This window comes from Hibiscus syriacus, unplaced genomic scaffold (genome assembly GCF_006381635.1).
Source record: "Hibiscus syriacus cultivar Baekdansim isolate YM2019G1 unplaced genomic scaffold, ASM638163v2 tig00116951_pilon, whole genome shotgun sequence".
Taxonomy (NCBI): domain Eukaryota; kingdom Viridiplantae; phylum Streptophyta; class Magnoliopsida; order Malvales; family Malvaceae; genus Hibiscus; species Hibiscus syriacus.
Genome location: NW_024063482.1, coordinates 5,570,756 through 5,594,000, shown reverse-complemented (window position 1 = coordinate 5,594,000; position 23,245 = coordinate 5,570,756). Strand labels below are relative to the sequence as shown.

The 23,245-nt window shown below is 36.8% G+C and overlaps 1 protein-coding gene and 2 pseudogenes across 1 annotated transcript; all 3 read right to left on the bottom strand.

Annotated features, from left to right (window-relative positions):
* Positions 1-2,047: 2,047 nt before the first annotated feature.
* LOC120188726 lies at positions 2,048-2,797 on the bottom strand. Its single transcript, XM_039192127.1, has one exon. It carries the CDS (start codon positions 2,718-2,720, stop codon positions 2,253-2,255), a length of 468 nt encoding a protein of 155 aa, XP_039048058.1. The 5' UTR covers positions 2,721-2,797; the 3' UTR covers positions 2,048-2,252.
* A 3,642-nt stretch (positions 2,798-6,439) lies between these two features.
* On the bottom strand, positions 6,440-12,828 carry LOC120188536 (annotated as a pseudogene).
* A 1,857-nt stretch (positions 12,829-14,685) lies between these two features.
* On the bottom strand, positions 14,686-16,564 carry LOC120188686 (annotated as a pseudogene).
* Positions 16,565-23,245: the final 6,681 nt, after the last annotated feature.

Genomic DNA, 23,245 nt, shown 5'->3' with positions numbered 1-23,245 from the left:
GTTATCAATGCGTAGTGTTGTTGCTGATTACGTAGAGCAGCTGGAAGCTGCCCACCAGCTTCGTCTCCATCGGATTCGGTTCATGCACGGCATCGGCAAGATGGTCAAACCCGACTGCTCCTCTTACTTAATCATATGCAAATAGAGACAAATGGAGAAATTTTGAAGAAGAAAAAAAAAACACCCACCCAAATAAACGGTGCATTTAAGGGACAAAAGATCTTTTTAAGAATATTGATTAACATAATGTACCAAATTGAGGTGGTCTGGGCGTAACATAGTGGACAATGTTACGATGGAACCAAAGACGATTTTGCTAGGCCCGAAATATAGATTCGAATAGGGTTCCTTCGTAGACCCAACCTGCTTATTTGTATCTATAAATCAATCATACAAGTGCACTCTTTTTTCACTCTTCCAAACAAAGTAAAATATCCACACCCATCTCACTTCATCAAATCACGTAACCAGCTCTTTTTCAAACCACCTAAAACAACTTCCACATCTCCAAAAGAAAAACTCTGACCAGATCCGGTTTGGACTCATCAGGATTAGGAAAATTATCATCCCTAACAACTGGTTTGGTAAAATTATTTTTCTTATCCCCTCGGAACTATAAAATTTTATCAAGTAAAATGATAAAATTCCTCTTGCCGCCACTTAGTTTAAAAAAATCTATTCGATTCCAAAAATTGTATATGGTTTTAGTTAATAAAATGGTAAAACTACTCTTGACCCTCATAAAAAACAATAATTCAGTCTCAACCCCAATCAAAAAATTTCTGACTTTACCCCTATTGATAGCTCTTAAATCCCAAGACTTCTTATTCCATGCATGAAAACCTCTATACCAAAACATACATTAATATCAGATCATTATACTATTGAAAACAAGTTATCAATGCAGACGAACCAAACAACAACACAGAAGGATCTGACAAACAACAGAAATATTAATAATAACCAAAGTTGAAAATTGGATTCATTCCTGGAATATCAAGTGCAGTAAGCCTAGATATCACAATATTATACCTCTCATTTCCCAATGTATTAAAGTGAGAGCTTATGCATCATTGATGAAAGAAAACAATGTTAAAAAAACAGGCACAAACCAGAAATAAAGGCAAAACCAAAGTAGAGCTTAGATAAAGAAACTGGCTCATTAGTTTAGCTTAGATGCTAACCAAGTTTAAATTCCTAAACCATCCTTTAAGGTAACTCTAATACAAAACACTGTTTCCCAGAAGGAAGACTTGTGTTATCCTACCAGCCCATACTCAACCAGTCAAGTCATGTTTTCAATCAGAGTAAACCTCCCCCAGGACACAATCATATTAATGTATCATACAATTTACTTGAATATGCCAGATAAGGTTTCCTAAAATAATACCAGTAAAGTAAGCTATTGGCTATTATCTTTTAAAGATAAATGTTAAGTGGCGCCTACCGAAACAGGTTAAGATGATTTATTAAGGATAAAAAGAACCAAAATACAACCAAATGTTAAGACACAACATTAAAGTCACATACATATTAACTGAATAACTTAAGGTTTGCCAAAACAATATTGGCAAAGTCGGCTACTGGTGCCTACTGAAACAGGTTAAGGTGGTATATAGAGGAGGTGCACCACCATAATCTACCCAACATATCAGCAGCTTCGTTTGTTTCATCTGCCAGACAATGTTACGCCAAAAAGTGCAGATAGCAGTCGATGACTGATCCGACAAATCATTGATAGGAACCAATCAATCAAATGAAAAAAATACAAGATTAACATACAAAAATCAAGGGCAACAAGAGAGTAATAATCATAATCTTGAAAGCCTAATGATAGATATTCCATCACTATACATAGAAAGCCTGTAAAATCAACAATCACAAGACAACACACATGATAACAATATAGACGTTATTATTGCAAAGCAAACAGATTATGGCAGCAAGATCAACAATTGAAGCATCAAGTACCACATATCTCACCAATTTCAAGGGTAATTCACCTATGGTTTCATTTTGTTTTGCATTAAAAAAAGAAACAAAAAAATGGATCTATTGCAAATGAAAGAAACATTGAACAAAGGAAACGTAATACAGCATCCGAAGGAGTCTTGCAGTAATGATATTTAGATTACACTTTATCAATAGGATTTAAATAAAATGTGTAAACATAGATATGTGTTTATCCAAACGACAACAATAAATACACGATTCTTATTCAGAATAAAGACTTAAATATACATATAATTTGATCAAGGGTTTTCCTTAACGTTAACGGTGGGAATATTTACATACCCAACCTTCTTCGGGCTAAGTTCTCCGTCGCTCTCATCTTCCTCCAGAAAAGCTTGATGATAATCAGACCGGTAGGAGAAGAAGGTCCATACCAAGTAAAGGGTGGCCGCCGTGAGAGCGCCGCAAGCGACTCCAAAGAGAAGAGCGACGACTACGCTGAGGATGTCCCTACTGCGCTCACGGAGGGAGCTGAAGACATCGGACGACTTGGGATCGGATGGTTTGAGACTCAATTGGCTAATCTCGGTGACGACGGTGACGAATCCGGTGGAGGCGGAGGAGGAGGAAGGATAGTTAGGGTTTTCAAAAGAGAATGAATAGGAGGTGACGAAGAAAGTCTTGCAAGGTCTTGCGGCGGCCGATACTGAGAGGTGGCCGAGCGCCAGAATCGTCGCCGCAATCGCACATTGACTCCACTTTCCCATTCTTCCTTCACGGCAATTTCTTCGGATTTTACGATTACAAATTTGCGATCACAATTCCAATATCTAATTTTCTCCCCCTCCAAATTTATTTATACCCATGACATTAAATTTGTTCGTCCACTTTGTGTACATTTGCACATTTGTCCTTATACTATTCCAAATATACAATATAGGTACTTGTATCTTCCTAAAGTAACAATTGCAGTCACAAATAATTTTTTTTAATGTGGATGCATAAGCCATTATATCAAGAGGAGATTATTCTGTCATGAGGGGCCGTAACAATTTCTATGGAGAGCCCTATATAAATAATTTGACGCAACACCATAAACGCAAAAGTAATATGTAGAAGAAGAAGAGTTCTTGGTGAATTTGTCGGCTGCTTCGTTAGCTTCACGTCGGATGAGAGCAATATCAACCAATCAAGCTTTGTTGATTGTAGCATTAATGACTCAGATGAGGGAGCAGGGGCTGCCTGAAGGGTTGGAAGATAAGAACTTAAGAACATCAACACTATCAGTTTGGAGCGAGATTTCCTCCAAGTTATTGGACCAAGCCAGCTTTAGATTTTCATAAACATCCCAAAGTTCAGCTTGAAGCACAAAGATGATTCCAAGTTACTTGTTGAATCTCAAGATGAAGCAAAGATGATATTTATATTAGCCAAATCGAAAAAGAGGGATCGTGAGATAGACCCCGATATCATCGAACTTCATTTGTTAAAAGTTTATTTTGCATAGCAAACCAAATAAAACGTCGAATTCATTCCGGCACAGCAAGCTTCCATACTAAGGACCATTAGGGATGGTTTTCATTCCAACGATCCTTTGTGCTTTCTGTGTAAAGTCTCTTGACAGAGAATTGTGGGTTAACTCCTGCATTCCAAAAGCATAAGTCACTGCCATTGGATTGTGATGGAGGATGAATGCTATAGAAATGAGGGATAACCGAGGGTTTTAGCAAGTGGTGAAGAAGAGACCAATTCCAAGTTTGTCACAAATAATTTTTTCAAGATACAATTACAATTAGTAACAATACATGGGAATCTTTTAGCCAACAATTAATGGAATTTATGTAAAGCTCCATTACAATAAAACCTTCCAATTTTTATCTGTTGGGAAATAAACGAGTAATAAGTAATTTCCCTATAACCGGATTAGTGAGAATGCGAAATAAAAAAAAAAATAATACCCAAAAAATTGATAACGGAGTTCAGCCAATTGTGCCTACGTCTCTGGACTGTTGCAGATCTTTTACTAAGAGAGAAAATTTACAGGTGTTTACAAAATACTCACTACTCACAAGAAAGCTATCTAGTATTGGGAGAAAGAAATGATTTTTGGGATGATTTTGAAGCTGAATGGGTTAGGGTATTTATAGTTGAAGCTTAAGGACTAATCTTGTAAATACCCTATAGTGCAATGACTAAAATGCATTTATGCAATTTACCATTTTTTCAACAAAAATTAAATGCACCATTCGGTGCCTAACTTGCCACTTTCGGTGGCCACCCATTGCTAACTTTCCAACAATCTTCCACTTGAAGACTGATTTTAATCTTTCTTCACACCTCGATTAATGCAGCAGCATTTCTAGTCTTGTTATTCTAGCATGCCAACTGAAGCTGAACACAACTTTAGTTTGTCTATGGTCACCGTCTTTGTCAACATGTATGCTGGATTTTGAGCTCCATTAATCTTTTCAAGCTTCAAAATCCCATCTTCCAGAAGAGACCGGATAAAATGATATCTCAATTGTATGTGCCTCGTCTTGGAATGAAAAGACGGATTCTTTGCTAGATGAATAACACTTTGACTGTCGCATTACAAGACATTATTTTCTTGTTTCTTGCCTAACTCTTCCAAGAAACTTTGGAGCCAAACCATCTCCTTGCTGGCTTCCGTAACAGTGACATATTCTGCTTCAATTGTGGAGAGAGCAATTATCTTCTGTAGTTGAGAAATCCAACTCACCGCGGTTCCTCCTAGAGTATAGACATACTTTGTAGTGCCCCTTCTGATGTCAACAGTTCCAGCTAAGTCAGCATCTACATAGTCTGTCAGTATCGTATCTCCACCTTTGAAAGAAAGTGCTTTGTTTGTGGTACCCCGCAGATATCTGTGGATCCATTTGATTATTTCCCAGTGTACCTTGCCTGGATTATTCATGTACCTGCTAACAGTTCTCACTGTATGAGCAATATATGGTCTGGTACAAACCATGGCATACATCAGACTTCCAATTGTTGAGGCATACGACACCTTCTCCATGTGTGCACGTTCTTCCTCCGTCTTTGGTGACCGTTCTTTGGAGAGTCTAAAATGAACACCTAAAGGTGTACTTACTAGTTTAGCATCTTGCATGTTGAACATGGAGAGTACTTTGTTGATGTACTCAGCCTGTGATAACATCAAAGTCCCCGACTTTGTGTCTCTCTTAATCCTCATCCCAAGAATCTGCTTCGCAGCGCCCATATCCTTCATAGCAAACTGCTTCGACAATTTTTGCTTCAAGTTTATAATCTCTTGCATGTATGAGCCTGCAACGAGCATGTCATCAACGTACAACAATAAAATAATAAAGCTATTGTCGAACCTCTTGATGTAGCAACAATGATCTGCTTGGCATCTGGTAAAACCACTGCTACTCATGAAACTATCGAACTTCTTGTACCACTGTCTAAGAGTTTTTTTAAACCATACAAGCTCTTCTTCAACCTGCATACCAGGTTTTTCATACCTGCCTCTATGAAGCCTTCTGGCTGCCTCATATAGATTTCTTCCTCCAAATCACCATGAAGGAAAGCTGTCTTTACATCTAACTGCTCAAGATGTAAATTCTCTACAGCTACAATTTTCAACACCAGTCTGATTATAGACAGTTTTACGACTGGAGAGAAAATTTCATTGTAGTCAATGCCTTCTTTTTACTGAAAACCTTTAACAAACAATCTTGTTTTGTATCGTTTACTCCCATCGTTCTCTTCTTTGATCCTGTAAATCCACTTGTTATGGAGCGTTTTCTTGCCTGGTAGTAATTCAGCTAATTCCCATGTCTGATTTGACATAAGCGAGTCCATCTTATCTTTCATGAGAGACTCCCACTTGACTGAATCTTCCACTTGCTGTGCTTCATCATAGCACTCTGGTTCACCATTGTCAGTTAGCAACAAGTAGTGCAAAGAAGGAGAATACGGTTGGGTTAGTTTAGGAATTCTGGAGGAGCGTCTCAGTTCTGGTGTGCCTGGTTCTTCTTGAACTGCTTCAGGATTGATCTGAACATCATTTCTAGAAATCTCATCGAACTCAGCAAATTCCTTTGTTTCAACTTTGATATTGGAGCTACTTGGTTCTACAGTTGACCTCTCTTTGTACATCACATTCTCATTGAAAATGACATCTCTGCTTCTGATGATCTTTCAATTTTTGTAGTCCCAAAATCGGTAACCGAACTCATCACCACCATAACCAACAAAGACGCATTTGTTGGACTTGGCATCAAGTTTACTTCTTTCAGCAGAATCTATGTGTACATAAGAAATATAACCAAACACTCTTAAGTGTGAAAGGTTTATTTCTTTCTTGCTCCAAACTTCCTCTGGTATTCTGTCATCCAAAAGAATTGAAGGCCCACGGTTGATCAGGTAAGCTGCAGTGTTGATAGCTTCAACCCATAGAAATTTGGGCAATTCGGCAAGTATCCTCATGCTTCTGGCACGTTCATTCAAAGTTCTGTTCATGCGCTTTCATTATCCTACTTCCACGCAAAATGATTTCGCCTATAGTTCTCTCATCGTGCGGGACACTATTGAAAAATAAACAAGTTGTCACAAGTTGCCAAGCCACTTTCGGTGGAATTAAATGCACCACCGAAATCATGAAAAAAAAATTAAATATAGCAACTTTTGTTGAAATTTGATAAATGGGATAATTTAATTTAGTCATTAAACTTTAAGGTATTTACAAATTAGTCCTTAGGCTTCAACTATAAATACCCTAGCTCATTTAGCTTCAAAATTATCCCAAAACATTCTAGCTTTCTTCCAATACTAGAGAATTTAGAGAGTTTCTTGAGAGTTGTTTTCCCATTTTTATCAATAGAGAATTATCATTGTTTTCTCATTGGTAGATCGAGAGAAGTTGTAATTCCTATTTTCTCATAGTGAAATTCTTCTACTGTTGCCCGTGGTTTTTACTCTATATTATTTAGGGGTTTTCCACGTAAATTTTGTGTCTGCTTTATCTTTATTTTTATTTTCTCAAATTATCAGTTGCGATTTTGCTCTATTCGATAGCCATCTTTTGCAACAATTGGTATCCGAGCCAGATTAGAGTGTGTAATATTTGCTTATTGTCTTTGTGGTTGCCACCAAAAGGTGGATCCTCCAACATAAGAAAGTAAGAAGTTATTACCCATTCTTTGAAGGTTCTAGAGAACTATTCACGATAGTGAAATAGTGGGAGCTACCCGTAAAAGCAACTATGGCAACAAAATTTGATATTAAAAAATTCAATGGGAGAAATTTCTCATTGTGGAAATTGCAGATGAATGTCATCCTGAGGAAAGACAATTGTCTAGCAGCTATCAGTGAAAGGCCGGTGGATTTCACAGATTACAACAAATGGATCAAAATGGACGGGAATGCTATGACAAACTTTCATCTAGCATTAGCAGATGAAGTATTGTCAAGCATCGAGGAGAATAAGATAACTAAGAAGATATGAGATCATCTCACCAAATTGTACGAGGCCACATCGCTGCACAATAAAATTTTCCTTAAGAGGAAATTGTACACTCTCCGTATGTCAGAATCTACTTCAGTGACGGAGCACTTAAATACACTGAACACGTTATTTTCTCAACTTACATCCTTAAGATGCACAATAGGAGAACAAGAACGTGTTGAACTTCTACTTCAAAGTGTATCTGATTCGTATAATCAACTCACCATCAACTTGACAAATAGTAATGTCACCAGTCTAGGCTTCGATGACGTTGCAGCTGCTGTTCTCCAAGAAGAAAATCGACGCAAGAACAAGGAAGACAGACAAGTAAATCTGCAACAAGCAGAAGCGTTGACAACGATGAGATGGAGATCAACAGAACGTGGCCAAAGCAGCAGTCACAAACATGGTAGATCAAAGTCGAGAAGCAAGAAGAATTTAAAGTGTTACAACTGTGGAAAGAAGGGTCACTTGAAGAAGGATTGTTGTAGTCTAAATAAAAACTCTAATCCACAAGTCAATACCGTAAACACTTCAGATGATGGAGATGTTCTATGCTGTGAAGCGTCAACCACCGTGGAAGGTAAAAAAAGATTTGCAGATATATGGCTCATTGATTCAGGAGCAACATATCACATGACCTCAAGAAGAGAATGATTCCATCATTATAAACCTGTCTCAGGAGGATCTGTGTATAGTTGCAATGATCATGCTTTAGAGATCATTGGCGTGGGAACCATCAAATTGAAGATGTATGATGGAACAATTAAAGTTGTTCGAGATGTGCGGCACGTGAAAGGCCTGAAGAAAAATTTATTATCCTACGGATTATTGGATAATAATGCAAGCAAGATTGAAACACGAAAAGGAATCATGAAGGTGTTCCGTGGAGCGCTTGTGGTGCTGAAAGATGAAAAGATAGCTGCAAACTTGTACATGCTGAAGGTAGAGACTTTGCTAGAAGCATAAGCCTCTGTTGCCTTATGTAGTTCAGATTCTGCAATGCTATGACATCAGAAACTTGGACACATGTAAGAACAAGGAATAAAAGTCCTTGTGGAGTAAAAGCTACTTCCAGGCTTAACAAATGTATCACTTGCTTTGTGTGAGCACTGCATAACAAGTAAGCAACACCGGTTGAAATTCAAAACGTCAAATTCTATAGGCAAAAGTGTTCTAGAATTGGTTCATTCTGACGTATGGCAAGCACCAGTTACATCCCTAGGCGGAGCAAAATACTTTGTCTCATTTATTGATGACTACTCCAGGAGATGTTGGGTGTACCCTATTAAGAAGAAGTCAGACGTGTTTTCAAATTTCAAAAACTTCAAGGTGCGGGAGGAACTTGATTCTGGAAATAAGATCAAGTGTTTCAGAACAGATAATGGAGAAGAATACACAAGTGAAGAATTTGATGACTTTTGCAGGAAAGAATGCATCAAAAGACATTTCACAGTGGCGAACACTCCTTAAAAAATGAAGTGGCAGAGCGGATGAACAAAACCTTGTTGAAAGAACAAGAGCAATGTTGAAGGATGCAAGCCTAGAAAAATCATTCTGGGCAGAAGCAGTCAATACCGCATGTTATTTGGTGAATCAAACTCCATCAACTGCAATAGAGCTAAAGACACCAATGAAGATGTGGACTGGTAAATCAGCTGATTATTCAAATCTCCATGTATTTGGAAGTATTGTGTACATGATGTACAACTCCCAAAAAATCTCAAAACTAGATCCAAAATCCAGTAAATGCAAATTCTTGGGGTATGCTGGTGATGTAAAGGGGTATCACTTGTGGGATCTCACTGCCCGCAAAGTGATCATCAGCAGAGATGTTATCTTTGTAGAATATAAACTAAAAAGAACAGAAGAATATGGTAGCGCTGAAAAGCCATAGACTACACATATACATATGGAAAATGATGTTGAACACGGATATTCTTCTAAAGCAGAACCAGCACATGATGAGCCAAAACCAGAGAGTTCTGAAGCTCCAACAACCCGTCAATTAGATCGTGTGAGAAGACGTCCCAATTGGCACTCAAATTATGTTATAGAAGGAAATATTGCATACTACTTTTAACAGAGGACGGTGAGCCATCAACATACCAGGAGGCAATAAATAACTCAGATGCTTCATTATGGATGATGGCGATGCAAGAAGAAATTGAAGCCCTTCATAAAAATAATACATGAGACCTTGTGTAACTACCACAAGGAAGGAAGTCAATTGGTAACAAATGGGTCTTCAAAATCAAGCGAAATGATGACAATCAAGTTGAGAGGTATCGTGCAAGACTGGTGGTCAAAGGATATGCTCAAAAAGAAGGTATTGATTTCAATGAAATATTTTATCCTGTGGTTCGACTAACAACAGTTCGAGTAGTCTTGGTAATGTGTGCTACATTGAATTTACATCTAGAGCAGCTATATGTTAAAATAGCTTTTCTTCATGGAAATCTTGAAGAAGAGATTTACATGCTCCAGCCTGAAGGTTTTGAAGAAAAAGAAAAGAAGAACTTGGTTTGCAGGTTGAACAAATCTCTGTACGGTCTAAAGCAGGCGCCGAGGTATTGGTATAAGAGAATTGATTCCTTCATTATGTGTCTTGGATACAACAGACTTAATGCAGACCCTTGTGATTATTTCAAGAGGTCTGGTGATAACGATTTTGTTATATTGCTGTTGTATGTGGATGACATATTGGTTGCAGGACCCAACAAAGATCATATTAAAGAATTGAAGGCACAACTGGCTAGGGAATTTGAAATGAAGGACTTGGGATCAGCAAATAAGATTTTAGGGATGCAAATTCACCGAGATAAAAGTAATAGGAAGATTTGGCTTTCACAAAAGAAATACTTGAAGAAGATCTTGTCACGATTCAACATGCAAGATTGTAAGCCAATTTCTACCCCTCTTTCTATTAACTTCAAATTATCCTCCAGTATGAGTCCTAGCAGTGAAGAAGAGAGGATGAAGATGTCTCGAGTACCGTATGCATCAGCAGTGGGAAGTTTAATGTTCGCTATGATATGCACAATACTAGATATTGCAAAAGCAATGGAAGTGGTTAGTCGGTACATGGCGAATCCAGGCATAGAGCAATGGAATACAGTAAAGAGGATCATGAGATACATCAAAGGGACCTCAAATGTTGTATTATGTTATGGAGGATCAAACTTACTTGTCAATGGGTATGTTGATTATGACTATGTAGGGGATTTGGATAAAAGCAAATCTACTACAGGCTATGTGTTTAAAGTTGCTGGTGGAGCTGTAAGCTGGGTTTCAAAATTACAGTCAATTGTGGCTACATCCAAAATAGAGGCAGAATATGTAACATTTACACAAGCCAGTAAAGAAGCAATTTGGTTAACGATGCTATTGGAGGAGCTTGGGCACAAGCAAGAGTATGTCTCTATGTTTTGTGATAGTCAAAACGCTTTGCATCTAGCAAGGAATCCATCATTTTATTCAAGGACAAAGCACATACGAGTTCAATACCATTTCATTCGTGAAAAAGTGAAAAAAGGGACGGTAGATATGCATAAGATCCATACCAAAGACAACATAACAAATTTCATGACGAAGGCGATCAACGCTGATAAATTTACCTGGAGTCAGAGACATAAGCAACGTGATGGTAAAAGGTAACAAGAATTATGTGAAGATATGATTGTTCCAATCAAATCTTCAAGTGGGAGATTGTTGAAAAATAAACAAGTTGCCAAGCCACTTTCGGTGGAATTAAATGCACTACCGAAATCATGAAAAAAAAATTAAATATAGCAACTTTTGTTGAAATTTGATAAATGGGATAATTCAACTTAGTCACTAAACTTTAAGGTATTTACAAATTAGTCCTTAGGCTTCAACTATAAATACCCTAGCTCATTTAGCTTCAAAATCATCTTAAAACATTCTAGCTTTTTTCCAATACTAGAGAATTTAGAGAGTTTCTTGAGAGTTATTTTCTCATTTTTATCAAGAGAGAATTATCATTGTTTTCTCCTTGGTAGATCGAGAGAAGTTGTAATTCATATTTTCTCATAGCGAAATTCTTCTACCGTTGCTCATGGTTTTTACCCTATATTATTTAGGGGTTTTCCACGTAAATTTTGTGTATGCTTTATGTTTATTTTTATTTTCTCAAATTATCAGTTACGATTTTGCTCTATCCGATAGCCGTCTTCCGCAATAGACACTTGTCATGGTTTCCATGTCCTTCATGTCTACATCTTCCAGCGTTTATACGCTGATCCCTTGTTGTGCTTTGAGTTTCGCTTTACGTTCGTTGGACAAATGGTTCCACTTGGCTTGCCACTCGCAGACTAAGGTCGGGTCGGTGGCTTCCGTCATACCGTAAGCGTACGTTATGTGGAATCCAAGATGTTCCATTTTCTCGAGCAATGTTGCTGGAGGGGGTGCACCACCTGTGAGGACTTGGACGGGGGAGGAAATCTCGCGGAACTCCTCCGGTTTGGCTTCGAGGAGAATATTGAACATGATGGGCGCACAACACATGTGGGTTACTTTGAGAGTTGCTATGCTTCGGTACATATCGCAGGCAGAGGTGTCGCGTATGCATACATTAGTCCCCCCTCTGGTCATCACTCCCTAGGTAAAGGTCCAACCGTTGCAATGAAACATAGGGTGCGACCATAGATAGACATGCTCATTTCCCAATTCGCACCTTAAAATCAAGCTTAAAGTGCTCAGATACGCTCCTCGATGGCTGTAAACAACCCGTTTGGTTCTGATGTGGTTCCTGATGTGGATTCCCATTGTGGATCAATTCCTCGTACTCCAATTCCCCTAACCGCACACCTGTGGGTGAGTCCAAGTCATCTATGACAATCACAACTGGCATGTTCGAAGACTGGCCTTGTTCACCCATCAACATCCGAAGAGCCTCGCTAGCCAATTGCACGTACTGATAGTCGACGAAGAAGACCTTGGCCTCGGAGTGACGAAGAATGGTAGCTATGCTCTTAGCGTCAAGCCTGGTATTGATGTTGTTGAGAACAACCCCTGCCATGGGGACAACAAAATGCATCTCGTACATGGCCGGAATGTTGGGAGCCAACACAAACACCTACAAAACAATTTCATCTATCATTAACAAAAAGAAAAACATTATTTTACGCACATCAAATACAAATGAATGATTGAATGAAACTTACAACTTGATTCTTGCATATGTTAAGAGACCGTAGAGATGAAGCCAGACGACAGCAACGCTCATAGGTTTGACGCCACGTGAAACAAGAGTTCTCGTAAATAATGGAGGTACGATTAGTATAAGCATTGTTAGCCCTTTTGAGGAACATTAAAGGGGTAAGTGGTACATAATTTGTGTTGCATTTCGAAAGTCGGTCCATTGAAATTTCTAAGAAAATGAAATGGAAGTTTTAAATTTAAAAAATTACTAAGTAAAGGAAAGCAATGCAAAGAGAGGGAGGAGAGTACGGAATTGCTGGGGAAATAAGGCCATAAAGAAATGAATATATATAGTGGTGAAGTGGCACATTATTTATGCTGTGGGAAATAGATAATTAAAATAATTTAAAAAAAGGGTGCTTCTGGGAAATTGCCCACCCACTCATTTATTTTCTTTGGCTGCTTGAATCCACCACCAATGCTATTGGCTGCCGTCATTTTGCTTTTAAAGTCTGATCAACTGATAATTAAGTAGTCAATATCTGTCATCTAACTTTAATTAAACAAAATTAAATTTTATAAACGAAAAATTAATATTTAAAAAAATATCTCGTGTTAGGGTTTTACATAAATAAAAATTATATTATTAAATTTATAAATAATTATATTTATTTAGTTATATATATATGTACTATTGATATTATATCAAAAATTTAATTACATAATTATATATTAAATCATTTAATCAAAATTAATAAGATTCACTGTGTATTGCTTTCATTGAAGGGTTTTTCTTTAACTAACCGTCACTGTATATAATAATAATTATTATTATATTTAGGTGTCAAAATGATTTGTTTAATGATTTTTGAGCCAAATCTATTTTTAATCTTTATAAAAAGAAATAAAAGAGCATGAAACACAAGGTTTACTGATTATTTTGATATGAATTAACATAAAAATAAAGAAGCTGCTGAAGATTTTATAAGTTTTCCTAATTTTGACTGATAATTAAAAAAACTGTAAGGGTTGGTGTTGCAAAATTATAAAATAATCAAACTAACCATGTTCTTGTCGTATTATGCTACGTTGAATTCTACTTCTTGGAAAATATAATTAGATGAAAATAAATAAAATAATTTATTAAGAGCAAACTGAATTGAGACACTCTCACATTTATAATAATTGATTTGAATTAATTAATTAATAAATTAGATACAATAATTAATTAAAAAAAATAAAAATTTATTAAATTCGGGATCTAATATGAATAACTCGGGATGTCAAGGTGATGCACTAATTACTGTACCAGTTCATTTAATAGTAAATAATTTATCTTATTATAATCCTATCAAACGATACGTAAAATTTTAAAATTGGATATACATGTTAACGTTCTGTTTTTTTTTAAGATTAATCATATGATCAATTCCTCGTAAGTAAAATAATTTTTTTGAGTAATTTGAGATGCTTATAAGATATTTGTTTAGATTTTTTTTATTGATGACGTGTATATATCTTATAGATATAACTATTAAATGCATAATCTTTAAAAAGAATAACACTTTCTTTTATCATTAAAATCACTTGATAGATTAAGTCTAATAAAACTTTAGTGAGATGTATCATCAAAATTTTACTATTAGATGATCTGATGTAATATTTTTAAAAATTTATTAATTTTAGTATTTTCTTTTTTGAAAAATTCTTTTAAAAAAATCGTAAACAATATGTGATGCGATCACAGTTTGCCATGATATTACAATAATAATCATATACATCGTTAATATATAAAATTAATATATAAAAATTAAATTTTAAAATTCAAAATAGTATTTAAGAATTAAAATTAAAATATGGATTCGGACCGAAAACGAAAGCAACATTATAAATCTTTCTATTTAATACAAGAAATAAGCAGCACTGTTCTTTTACAAGCAGCTTGCGGGTAAAAAAGCAAGACAAAAGAAAATCAAAGATTGGCTTTATAGTTTATACACTCACTGACTCGCACATGGAGTATATAGTTTATTCCAACATTAATGGCTTGGACTGTAAGAAAATAATAATTTCTACTTTCAAAGGCGTGATAATGCCAGAATCTGCGCATGTTGTTGATCCCCATGGTATTCTGGAATTTCCTTATTGACTTTGGACTTCTTCTCTGTAAGTTGGAAACTTTTGGCCATAGCTCTTAGCTGAAATTTCTGTACTTTCCCTGTAGAAGTCTTCGGCAGCTGCGACAGAAACTTCACCTTCTTCGGCACCATGAAATGCGACAGGTTTTTGCGGCAGTAAGCTATGATATCCGTTTCCTTCACATCCTCCGTTTCTCCACTATCGTTCTCTCGCACCAATATGAAAGCGCCAGGGCTCTCACCCCAGCGAGGGTGCGGCATTGCCACCACTGCGGCCTCTAGAACTCTAGGGTGTTTATAGAGAACCGATTCGAGCTCGACACTGCTGATGTTTTCGCCGCCAGAGATGATGACATCCTTTGATCGGTCCTTTATTTCTAGGTTTCCATCCGGGTGTATGACTCCAACATCGCCGATGAAGAACCATCCGTTTTTTAAGGCTTTAGAGGTCGCCTCTTCATCTTTGAGATACCCTTTCATTATGCTACTTCCACGCAAAACGATTTCGCCTATGGTTTTCCCATCATGCAGGACACTTGCCATGGTTTTCCAAATTCCATGTCCTTCATGTCTACATCTCCCAGCGTCAGTACGCTGATCCCTTGTCGTGCTTTGAGCTTCGCTTTACGTTCGTTGGACAAATGGTTCCACTTGGCTTGCCACTCGCAGACTAAGGCCGGGCCAGTGGCTTCCATCATACCGTAAGCGTGCGTTATGTGGAATCCGAGATGTTCCATTTTCTCGAGCAATGACGCCGGAGGGGGTGCACCACCGGTGAGGACTTGGACGGGGGAGGAAATCTCACGGCGTTCGTCCGGTTTGGCCTCAAGGAGGATATTGAACACGATGGGCGCGCAACACATGTGTGTCACTTTATGAGTTGCTATGCTTCGGTACATGTCGTGCGCAGAGGTATTGCGTATTCAAACATTAGTTCCACCTCGGGCTGCAACACCCCACGTAAAGGTCCAACCGTTGCAATGGAACATAGGGAGAGACCAGAGATAGACCGGCTCATTTCCCACCCCAAAATCAAGCTTAAAGTGCTAAGATACGTGCCTCGGTGGCTGTAAACAACCCCTTTCGGTTCTGATATAGTTCCCGAGGTGTAATTGAGCGTAACAGGATCCCACTCATCATGGATTTCGACGGGGACGAATCCCGGATTTCCAGTGTGAATCAACTCCTCGTACTCCAACTCCCCAAGTCGAACACCCGTAGGAGAGTTTAAGTCATCAATGACAATCACAAGTGGCATGTTCGAGGACTGGCCTTGCTCAGCCATCAACATTCGAAGAGCCTCGCTAGCCAACTGCACGTACTGATAGTATACGAAGAAGACCTTGGCCTCGGAGTGACGAAGAATGGTGGCGATGTTCTTAGCGTCGAGTCTGGTATTGATAGTGTTGAGAATTTCCCCTGACATGGGAACATCAAAATGCATCTCGTACATGGCAGGAATGTTAGGAGCCAACACAGACACCTACAAAACAATTTCATCTAACATTAACAAAAAGAAAAACACTAATTTACACACATCATGTATAAATGAATGATTGGATGAAACTTACAACATGGTTCTTGTGTATGCTAAAAGACTGCATAGATGAATCCAGATGACAACAACGCTCATAGGTTTGATGCCATGTGAAGCGAATGTTCTCGTAGATGATGGAGGTACGATTAGCATAAGAATTGCTAGCCCTTTTGAGGAACATCAAAGGGGTAAGTGGAACATAATTTGCGTTGCATTTCAAGAGTCGGTCCATTGAAATTACAAAGAAAATGAAAGGTAAGCTTTTGAAGGAAAGCAATACAAGGCGAGAGAGGAGAGAATGATAGAATTGGTGGGAACTATGTGGTGCGGAAGACGGCTATCAGATAGAGAAAAATCGCAACTTATAATTTGAGAAAATAAAAAATGAAGATAAAAGAGACACAAAATTTACGTGGAAAACCCCTAAATAATATAGGGTAAAAACCACGGGCAACGGTAGAAGAATTTCACTATGAGAAAATAAGAATTACAACCTCTCACGATCTACCAAGGAGAAAACAATGATAATTCTCTCTTGATAAAAAAGAGAAAACAACTCTGAAGAAAACTCTCTAAATTCTCTAGAATTGGAAGAAAGCTAGAATGCTTTGGGATGGTTTTGAAGCTAAATGAGCTAGGGTATTTATAGTTGAAGCTTAAGGATTAATCTTATAAATACCCTAAATTACAATGACTAAATTTTCCATTTACCCATTACATAAATTCAACAATTTGGTTACCTAATTCTGACTACATTAGCCGCCCAAAGCCATTTTTCCAACCGCCCTATTATTAGCCGCCCATATGCTAAATGCATATTTGACTTTTCAACAATCTCTCACTTGAAGATTTAATTGAAACAATCATATCTTCACACCATTCTTTCTACCTTGTACCTTCATGTTGCTTACGTTTCTGACAGGCCACAAGAGGATCGACACCAGGTAAATTTATCAGCGTTGATTGCCTTCGTCATGAAATCTGCTATGTTGTCTTTGGTATGGATCTTCTGCTTATCTACAGTTCTTTCTTCCACCTTTTCACAAATGAAATGGTACTGAACTCGTATGTTTTTTTTCCTTGAATGAAATGTTGGATTCCTTGCTAGATGCATGGCGCTTTGACTGTCACAAAACAGAGAAATATACTCTTGATTGTGCCCAAGCTACTCCAATAGCATCTTTAACTAAATTGTTTCTTTACTGGCTTGTGTAGCTGCTACATATTCTGCTTCTATTGTGGATGTAGCCACAATTGACTGCAATTTTAAAACCCAGCTTACAACTCCACCAGTAATTTTGAACACATATCATATAGTAGATTTGCTTTTATCCAAATCCCCTGCATAATCTGAATCTACATACCCATTGATTAGTAAGTTTGATCTTCCGTAACATAATGCAACATTTGAGGTCCCTTTGATGTATCTTAGGATCCTCTTTACTGTATCCCAATGCTCTTTTCTAGATTCGCCATGTACCGACTAACCACTCCCACTGCTTGTGCAATGTCTGGTCTTGTACATATCATAGCGAATATTAAACTTCCCACTACTGATGCATACGATACTCGAGACATCTCCATCCTCTCTTCTTCACTGCTAGGACTCATACTGGAGGATAATTTTAAGTTAATAGGAAGAGGGGTAGAAATTGGCTTACAATCTTGCATGCTGAATCGTGACAAGATCTTCTTCAAGTAATTCTTTTGTGAAAGCCAAATCTTCTTATTACTTCTGTCCCGGTGAATTTGCATCCCTAGAATCTTGTTTGTTGATCCCAAGTCCTTCATTTCAAAATCCCTAGCCAGTTGTGCCTTCAATTCTTCAATATGATCTTTGTTGGGTCCTGCAACTAACATATCATCAACATACAACAACAATATAACAAAATCGTTATCACCAGACCTCTTGAAATAAGCACAAGGGTCTGCATTAAGTCTGTTGTATCTAAGGCACATAATGAAGGAATCAAATCTCTTATACCAATACATCGACGCCTGCTTTAGATCGTACAGAGATTTGTTCAACCTGCAAACCAAGTTCGTCTTTTCTTTTTCTTCAAAACCTTCAGGTTGGAGCATGTAAATCTCTTCTTCAAGATTTCCATGAAGAAAAGCTGTTTTAACATCTAGTTGCTCTAGATGTAAGTTCAATGTAGCACACATTTCCAAAACTACTCGAACTGTTGTTAGTCGAACCACATGATAAAATATTTCATTGAAATCAATACCTTCTTTTTTAGCATATCCTTTGACCACCAGTCTTGCAAGATACCTCTCAACTTGATCGTAATAATTTCACTTGATTTTGAAGGCCCATTTGTTACCAATTGGTTTCCTTCCTTGTGGTAGTGGCACAAGGTCCCATGTATTATTTTTATGAAGGGCTTCAATTTCCTCTTGTATCGCCATCATCCATAGTGAAGCATCTGAGCTGTTTATTACCTCCTGGTATGTTGATGGCTCATCTCTTCTTCAAGATTTCCATGAAGAAAAGCTGTTTTAACATCTAGCTGCTCTAGATGTAAGTTCAATATAGCACACATTGCCAAAACTACTCGAACTATTGTTAGTCAAACCACAGGAGAAAATATTTCATTGAAATCAATACATTCTTTTTGAACATATCCTTTGACCACTAGTCTTGCACGATACCTCTCAACTTGATCGTCATAATTTCACTTGATTTTGAAGACCCATTTGTTACCAATTGGCTTCCTTCCTTGTGGTAGTAGCACAAGGTTCCATGTATTATTTTTATGAAGGGCTTCAATTTCCTCTTGCATCGCCATCATCCATAGTGAAGCATCTGAGCTGTTTATTACCTCCTGGTATGTTGATGGCTCACCGTCCTATGTTAAAAGGCAGTATGCAATATTTCCTTCTATAACATAATCTGAGTGTCAATTGGGACGTCTTCTCACACGATCTGATTGACGAGTTGTTGGAGCTTCAGAACTCTCTAGTTTTTGTTCATCATGTGCTGGTTCTGCTTCAGAAGAATCTCCTTGTTCAACATCCTTTTCCACATGTATCTGTGTAGTCTCTGACTTTTCAGTGCTACCATCTTCTTCTTTTCTTTGTAGCTTATCTTCTACAAAGATAACATCCCTGTTGATGATCACTTTACGGGCAGTGGGATCCCTCACACGATACCCCTTGACTCCATCAGCATACTCCAAAAATTTGCATTTCCTGGATTTTGTATCCAGCTTTGAGATTTCTTGGGAGTTGTACATCACGTACACAATACTTCCAAATACATGGAGGTTTGAATAATCAGCAGGTTTACCAGTCCACATCTCTATTGGTGTCTTCAACGCTATTGCAGTTGATGGAGCTCGATTCACCAAATAACAGGCGGTATTGATTGCTTCTGCCCAGAATGATTCTTCTAGGCCTGCATCCCTCAACATTTCTCTTGTTCTTTCTAACAAGGTTCTGTTTATCTGCTCTGCCACTCCATTTTGTTGAGGAGTGTTCGCCATTGTGAACTGTCTTTTAATGCCTTCTTTCCTGCAAAAGTCATCAAATTCTCCACTTGTATATTCTCCTCCATTATTTATTCTAAAACACTTGATCTTATTTCCAGAATCAAGTTACACCCGCGCCTTGAAGTTTTTGAAAGTTGAAAACACGTCTGACTTCTTCTTAATAGGGTACACCCAACATCTCTTGGAGTAGTCATCAATAAGTGAGACAAAGTATTTTGCTCCGCCTAGGGATGTAACTGGTGCTTGCCATACATCAGAGTGAACCAATTCTAGAATACTTTTGCCTCTAGAATTTGATGTGTTGAATTTCAACCGGTGCTGCTTACTTGTTATGCAATGCTCACACAAAGGAAGTGGTATATTTGTTAAGCCTGGAAGTAGTTTTTGCTCCACAAGGACTTTCATTCCTTGTTCTGACATATGTCCAAGTTTCTGATGCCATAACATTGCAGAATCTGAACTACATGAGGCAACAGAGGCTTCTGCTTCTAGCAAAGTTTCTCCCTTCAGCATTTACAAGTTTGCTGCTATCTTTTCGCCTTTCAACACCACAAGCGCTCCACGGAACACCTTCATGATTCATTTTTGTGCTTCAATCTTGCTTGCATTATTATCCAACAATCTGTAGGATAATAAATTTTTCTTCAGGCCTTTCACGTGTCGCACATCTCGAACAACTTTAATTGTTCCATCATACATCTTCAATTTGATGGTTCCCACGCCAATGATCTCTAAGGCATGATCATTGCAACTATATACAGATCCTCATGAGACAGGTTCATAATGATGGAACCATTCTCTTCTTGAGGTCATGTGATATGTTGGTCCCGAATCAATGAGCCATATATCTGTAAATCTTTTTCTGCCTTCCACGGTGGTTGACGCTTCACAACATAGAGTATCTTCATCATCTGAAGTGTTTGCAGTATTGCCTTGTGGATTAGAGTTTTTATTTAGACTCCAACAATCCTTCTTCAATTGACCATTCTTTCCACAGTTGTAGCACTTTAAATTCTTCTTGCTTCTCGACTTCGATCTACTATGTTTGTGACTGCTGCTTTGGCCACGTTCTGTTGATCTCCCCCTCATCGATGTCAACGCTTCTGCTTGTTGCAGATTTACTTGTATGTCTTCCTTGTTCTTGCGCCGATTTTCTTCTTGTAGAACAGCAGCTGTAACATCATCGAAGACTAGAGTGGTGACATTACTATTTGTCAAGTTGATGATGAGTTGATCATACGAATCAGGTAAACTTTGAAGTAGAAGTTCAGCACGTTTTTGTTCTTCTATTGTGCATCTTAAGGATGTAAGCTGAGAAAATAACGTGTTAAGTGTGTTTAAGTGCTCCATCACTGAAGTAGATTATGTCATACGGTGAGTGTATAATTTCCTCTTAAGGAAAATTTTATTGTGCAACGATGTGGCCTCGTACAATTTGGTGAGATGATCACATATCTCCTTACCTGTTTTCTTCTCTTCGATGCTTGACAATACTTCATCTGATAATGCTAGATGAAAGTTTGTCATAGCATTCCAGTTCATTTCGATCCATTTGTTGTCATCTGTGAAATCCACCAGCCTTTCACTGATAACTGCTAGACAACCGTCTTTCCTCATGATGGCCTTCATCTTCAATTTCCACAATGAGAAATTTCTCTCATTGAATTTTTCAATATCAAATTTCGTTGTCATGGCTTCTTTTACGGATAGCTCCCACTATTTCACTATCGTGAATAGTTTTCTGGAACCTTCAAATAATGTGTAATAACTTCTTACTTTCTTATGTTGGAGGATCTATCTTTTGGTGGTAATCACAAAGACAATAAACAGATATTACACACTCTAATCTAGCTCTGATACCAATTGTTGCGGAAGACGCCTATCAGATAGAGCAAAATTGCAACTGATAATTTCAGAAAATAAAAATTGAAGATAAAAGAGACACAAAATTTACATGAAAACCCCCTAAATAATATAGGGTAAAAACCACAAGTAACGGTAGAAGAATTTCACTATGAGAAAATAAGAATTACAACATCTCTCGATCTATCAAGGAGAAAACAATGATAATTCTCTCTTGATAAAAATGAGAAAACAACTCTAAAGAAAACTCTCTAAATTCTCTAGTATTGGAAGAAAGTTAGAATGCTTTGGGATGGTTTTGAAGCTAAATGAGCTAGGGTATTTATAGTTGAAGCTTAAGGACTAATTTTATAAATACCCTAAATTACAATGACTAAATTTTCCATTTACCCATTACATAAATTCAACAATTTGGTTACCTAATTTTGACTACATTAGCAGCCCAAAGCCATTTTTCCAACCGCCCCATTATTAGCTGCCTATATGCTAAATGCATATTTGACTTTTCAACACTATGGCCTTAAAGAAATGAATTTATAGGGGGTGAACTGTCACATTGTTTATGTTGTGGCCATTAGTTACACAAAAATAAATATATAGTTTTTTTCTCAAAAAAGGGTGCTTCTTGGGAAATTGACGACCCACTCATTTATTCTCTTTCTTGAGAAAATTATATATTTAGTATCTAAACTATTACTTTTATTCTATTTTGAAATCTAAACTTTATTTTTTTATAATCATATCTAACGTTTAATTTTAATTTTAATTTAATATTCCATTGTTAAAAAATTAACAGAATTATTGACGTGATATAATTTTTATTATTTTTAATTATGACATGGTATGACCTTATGATGACAAGTCAACATCACCATTAAATTTTTAACTACAAGTATCAAGATGAAATTTAAACTAAATGTTAAATATGATTTTGTAAAAAATTAAGTTTAGGTACTAAAACAGAACAAAAGTAACAGTTTAGGAATTAAGCGTGGAATTTTACCCTTCTTTCTTTGATTTGGGAAATGGATATATGCTCGTCTCTGCACGTGAGGCTGCTTGAATCCACAACCAATGCTTACGTCTGTCTCTTTTTGCGTTTCAAGTCCGTTAGGTCAAGTAATAAATAGTCAATATTTGTCATCTATTTTTAAATAAAAAAATTATTAATGAAAAATTAACATTAATACTCAATATTTTTCCTCTATTTTATAAATCATAAATTAAATTTATCTAACAATATACAGTTGACGTTATATCAAAATATTAAATGTACGATTATATATTAAATTAACGTTTGTTCTATAATAAAATATACAGTTGATGTTATATCAAAATATTAAATGTACGATTATATATTACACAGTTAATTAAAATTAATAAAATTTTATTCTATAATATTTATATTGAAGTGTTTTCGTTGATTAATATCCATCGTATATAATAATAATTATTATTATACTTGGTGTCAAGATAATTTTATTAATGATTTTCAGTCAATTTTATTTTTAATTTTTATATAAAACATAAAGGAACATGAAACACAAGGTATACTGATTATTTTTATATTAATAACATAAAACTAAAGAAGCAGTTGAAAATGTTA